Source organism: Thunnus maccoyii, chromosome 20 (assembly GCF_910596095.1).
Source record: "Thunnus maccoyii chromosome 20, fThuMac1.1, whole genome shotgun sequence".
In the NCBI taxonomy this organism is placed as follows: domain Eukaryota; kingdom Metazoa; phylum Chordata; class Actinopteri; order Scombriformes; family Scombridae; genus Thunnus; species Thunnus maccoyii.
This window is the reverse complement of record NC_056552.1, coordinates 834,095-838,954: the sequence shown is the minus strand read 5'-3', so window position 1 is coordinate 838,954 and position 4,860 is coordinate 834,095. Positions and strand designations below refer to the sequence as shown.

Sequence of the window (4,860 nt, the reverse complement as noted above, 5' to 3'; positions counted from 1 at the left end):
CATGGCGACGACAGCCGTGTTTCCATCACCGTCGACATTTTGAAGAATCGAATTAGAAAAGTTTGATGAAACAACAACAACAACAAAAAAATCCTCAATTTTGCAAAAAAAAAAAAGTTTTTACGCTCGTCTGAGGAGTCACATGACTTCCTGGATGTTCCCATGAAATCATGGTTGTTAGTAGCAACAACAGCATGAACATGAAACACAATAACAACTGTTCTTCTTCTACTCTGTTTATTACAGCCACTTGACATTAGATGGAAACACGGCTGATAATAACCACGGGGTCAAAGGTCAGGAGACGATCGTATTTACGCCTTTTAAAAAAACTGTCCCAACTCTCGGTTGGAAACAGGAAACAGGAAACAGGAAACAGGAAACGAAGAGCGTCTCCTGTTAAGTTAAAGCCTCCCTCCTCTTCCTCCTTCCGTCCACATATATAAACGTCACCGCCGCTCCGCCTCACAGTCACTACGGCCGCCAGACGCCAGCTGTCACTCAAACTGACGTCAGTATCTGTGTGAAATACTACGATACCCATGAGCCTCAGCGGCTGTTGCCACGGAGTCAGTCGGAGCTGCAGCGAATTCAAAAACGATTCGTCGTTAACTTCGTGAAACGACACACGTCGCCACGGTTACTGAACTGTAGATCGTTAAATTTGTTTCATCTTCGTGTTGATGCCGAAATGCATGCTGGGAGTCGTAGTCGACGTTCTGTCCGTCGGCGTTTATGTCTGAATGAATTTCACTGCAGGAAACAGGCTGCGTGTGTGTGTGTGTGTGTGTCTGTTTTTGTGTGTTTGTGTGTGTGTGTCTGTGTGTGTGTGTGTGTGTGTCTGTGTGTGTCTGTGTGTGTGTGTGTGTGTGTGTGTGTCTGTGTCTGTCTGTGTGGTGTGTGTGTGTGTGTGTGTGTCTGTGTGTGTGTGTGTCTGTGTGTGTCTGTGTGTGTGTGTGTGTGTCTGTGTGTGTGTGTGTGTGTGTGTGTGTGTCGGGGGGGGGGGGGGGGGGGGGGGGGGGGATAAGAGCTGCTTTCTAGCCTCCCTCGCGGCCTCCTGAAGGGTCCCGTCCCCGCAGGTTGAGCCCCGCTGGTCTCATGGTTCAGGTTCTTTGTTCTCTGGTGGGAAGCCAGAAGCCTTTGAGGGTCAACGGTGACGCGTTGAAGTGTGAGAACGTCTTGACGGAGACGATCTCAGTCAGTTTAACGTCTGGCGCTGAAGAACAGAATCATCTTTAAACTGCAGCACGGTGAGATTTGATCTGCTGTTTGTAGTTGATGATGCTGATGGGACCGGCTCTCATCTATTCACGCTCTGAATACCAGATGTGAGAATATTTTTTCTTTTTTTTTGTCGGAGGGGTACAATCTCCTGTCTGCGAGCGTCTCTGGTGTCTGCAGCGTGGGATTATGGGAGGACGACGTGCTGTCAATCATTTAGCGGGGGCGTAGGTGTGATTTCCCTCTCATGCTGCAGGTTGGTTTTGGATGGAATCTCATTACTGGCCGTGTTTCAGGGTGACTGACAGCAGAATAATGTTTGGGGGCCCCCAGAGGGCCCCGGCCAGCTAAATGTTAAATGTATGAATGCATGGGAGTCAATGGAGAGATGAAGTGTAGCTGCATATTTTTTTTTTTTTTCTTCCTGGGAAACAGTCACGGAGAGAGAGAGAAGTGTGACCCTGAACACACCATCTGCTGCTCAAACACAACCTGCAGCTTCCACACGTTATCTTTATAACATTTAAACGCATCACGCACACTTTAAAGCTGTTTAGCAGGAAAAGCTGATGGAATAAAAGAGCTCATGTATGTGTTTGAGTCTCCGTCCGGATGTGCAGAAGCTGCTGGGAGGCAGGAAGTTTTTATACTCAAACCTCAGACATCAGGGGAAGCGCCCGAATACAAATACGTTATTCTGCAAAGCACAAACAGTGAGGTTTCTTACAAATATTTTAAAAATTATTTGTTTTCTAGAAGGAAAAAAAAGTCAAAAACCAGCGTGCAGGTCGGTGACATCACTATCTCTCCTCTGCTCCGCTGTGACGTCTATCAGCAGGTCTCATCCACCCGCTACATGACGCACATCCTAATATAAACGTCACTTCTGGAGATACTGACACTTTCATTCTCTAAAAAAAAACGTAATAAAAACAAAAACAGTATTTTTAGGCCTCTCTCCACTTTTATTCAAATACAAATACAAATAATTTTGCTGCCTCAACAAATACAAATACAGATACAGATACAGATACAAATACAAATACAGATACAGATACAGATAAAGATACAGATAAAGATACAGATACTGATACAGATAAAGATAAAGATACAGATACTGGGCTCCAAACGTTGGTCACTATATTTCCATCCATACTGTTGTGAGGAAACAAAGATGAAAACTAAAATAACTGAAGCTTAAAGATTAATCAAATAAAATAAGAATCATTGCAGGAAGAAACAAACATTTAAAAAACATTAGAAGAACTGAAACTATTTCACGTCTTCTACTGAAAGTATTTTATAGTATCAGTTACTTCCCTGCTTTAACATTTGTTTTTCTGTTCAGTGTTGCAGATATATATATATATATATATATATATATATATATATATATATATATATATCCTGTGGTGGACGAGCTCCGTCTGCTGTAAACAGAACTGCGAGGCGTCACTGATTGGTTAACGAGGAAAAGGAAATATTATTTCAAAATAAAAGCGTAGCACCTGAAATTCACTACATTTAGTCTTTTGGTGAGATCAGGTGTGTTTCCCTTATTTATGGCTAATTGTTAGCGTCATAGCACAAACCCGGTGTTTTATTGATTTTATTGTTGTGTGTGTTGTTTGTGTGCGTTGTCGTTGTTTATCTTTCCCTCAGTGGGACAACGAGCTGAACTGGGATGTCAGTGGAAACACTGGAAAGTTGAAGCGGGAACGTTGACGTGTGGATAAAAGCAGAATGAAACAGATTTAGTGAATAAATGATGTCATACAGGAAACATGTGACTTAAAGGTCCGTGAAGCTTCCGCCACCGCCGGAGACACCAAACACGGCGGCGGACGTTTCTCTTGGCGGCGTTCACTACGTGTCTGTACAAACTGACACAGGAAGCTGTGATGTCAGCTGGTTGTCCAATCACCAGGATGTGATGTCACGTTTCCATGGCTTCAGCTCTGACTGTCGCTCTGTTCGTCACGTCGTCTTTCAATCTGTGTGCGTGCGTGTGAGTGTGTGTGCGTGTGTGTGTGTGTGCGTGTGCGTGTGTGTGCGTGTGAGTGTGTGTGCGTGTGAGTGTGTGTGCGTGTGAGTGTGTGTGTGTGCGTGTGCGTGTGTGTGAAGGTGAGGGTGACGTATTGATCGTCTTGTTCATCATTAGACATCAGACGCTCTGATGGAGACGCACAGACTTTACAACCAAAATCTCTTTTCTCCTCTTTTAACCTGACAGCCTGCTCCTCCTCTTCACCTCCTCTTCACCTCCTCCTCTCCACCTCCTCCTCTCCTCTTCATGTCAGAGCCTCCTGATTCATCCTTTTCCTCTTTTTTTTTTCCCCGTCTTTGTTCCGTCACTTTCAATAATGAAGAAAAGCAGAGAGAACAGAAACACTGACAGAGACTCAGCGAGGAGGAGATAAATCTGCTCCCTCTAATTGGTATTTAACAGGTGTGTCCTTCAGTGTGTGTGTGTGTGTTTCTGTGTGTGTGTGTGTGTGTGTGTGTGTGTTTCTGTGTGTGTGTGTGTGTGTGTGTGTGTGTGTGTTTCTGTGTGTGTGTGTGTGTGTGTGTGTGTGTGTGTGTGAGTATTGATCGTCAGTAAGCGATGCCGGTAGCAGCGGATCGCTATTGATTAACGTTTTTTAAAAAGAAACGTGTGTGTTTTTTACTGCCGCTCTTTACACACAAACACACTCACTTCTATCCTTGTGAGGACCCTCGATGACCCCAAACTGAACCATAAAACCAGGTCTGAACCCTCAAACACACACCTGAAGGTCCGGACAAGACGTCCTCACTACACACACACACACACACACACACACACACACACACACACACTGTTGGTATTTCAGGTTACAGAATTACATTGCATCAGATGGCCTAATTATCTACAGAGGTCTCTTTCACACACACACACACACACACACACACACATACACAAACACACACATAAACACACACACACACACAGTTTGAGTGACAGCTGCATGTTTACATGTAGTGTTTTGTTGTTTGTTTATGTTTCTGTTAACGAGCTCTTAACGAGGCGTCTGTTAACGAGACGTTCAGCTCAAAGAGAAACACAGAGGACGAACACAGAGCGGTCGCCACGGCGACAGCATCACCTGTCTGTCAACAAACAACAACCAAATCTAAAAAACCCCTCTGATGATGTCGTTGACTTTACCTTCAGCTCGTGTGTGTGTGTGTGTGTGTGTGTGTGTGTGTGTGTGTGTGTGTGTATGTGTGTGTGTGTGTGTGTGTGTGTGTGTGTGTGTGTGTGTGTGTGTCTATGTGTGTGTGTGTGTGTGTGTGTGTGTGTGTGTGTGTGTGTGTGTTGCTGTTTCAGTCTCTGTAACTTCTGACAACAGATTAACGTTTTTGCTGAGAATACAGCAGGAGAGAAGCTGTTGATCACAGAGATGGAAGAAAGAAAGAAAGAAAGAAAGAAAGAAAGAAAGAAAGAAAGAAAGACAGCACTGGAAGGAAAATGAAGTAAATATCACTCTGATGTCACTTTCTGTGAAGGTCTGATGCTCTTTTCTTCTTCTCTTCTTTTCTTCTTCTCTTCTTTCTCTCTGCAGTAGATTAAACTTTGACATTTTTTAAATTTTCTTTTCATCCCAGTTTTCTGCT

General features: G+C 44.0%; 1 protein-coding gene across 7 annotated transcripts in view; it reads left to right on the top strand.

Annotated features, from left to right (window-relative positions):
* The first annotated feature begins 4,574 nt into the window (after window positions 1-4,574).
* The window catches only part of LOC121886790 (transcription factor COE3-like), a 58,500-nt gene continuing 58,214 nt past the window's right edge, over window positions 4,575-4,860 (top strand). For 4 of the 7 annotated variants that reach the window (XM_042397120.1, XM_042397111.1, XM_042397112.1 and 1 more), the window contains exon 1: window positions 4,577-4,719. In XM_042397120.1, the coding sequence (XP_042253054.1) occupies window positions 4,715-4,719 (5 nt within the window). In that variant the 5' untranslated portion in view covers window positions 4,577-4,714. Of the gene's footprint in view, window positions 4,720-4,860 lie in introns of all 7 variants that reach the window. The other 3 variants (XM_042397116.1, XM_042397115.1, XM_042397114.1) reach the window with 1 other exon arrangement.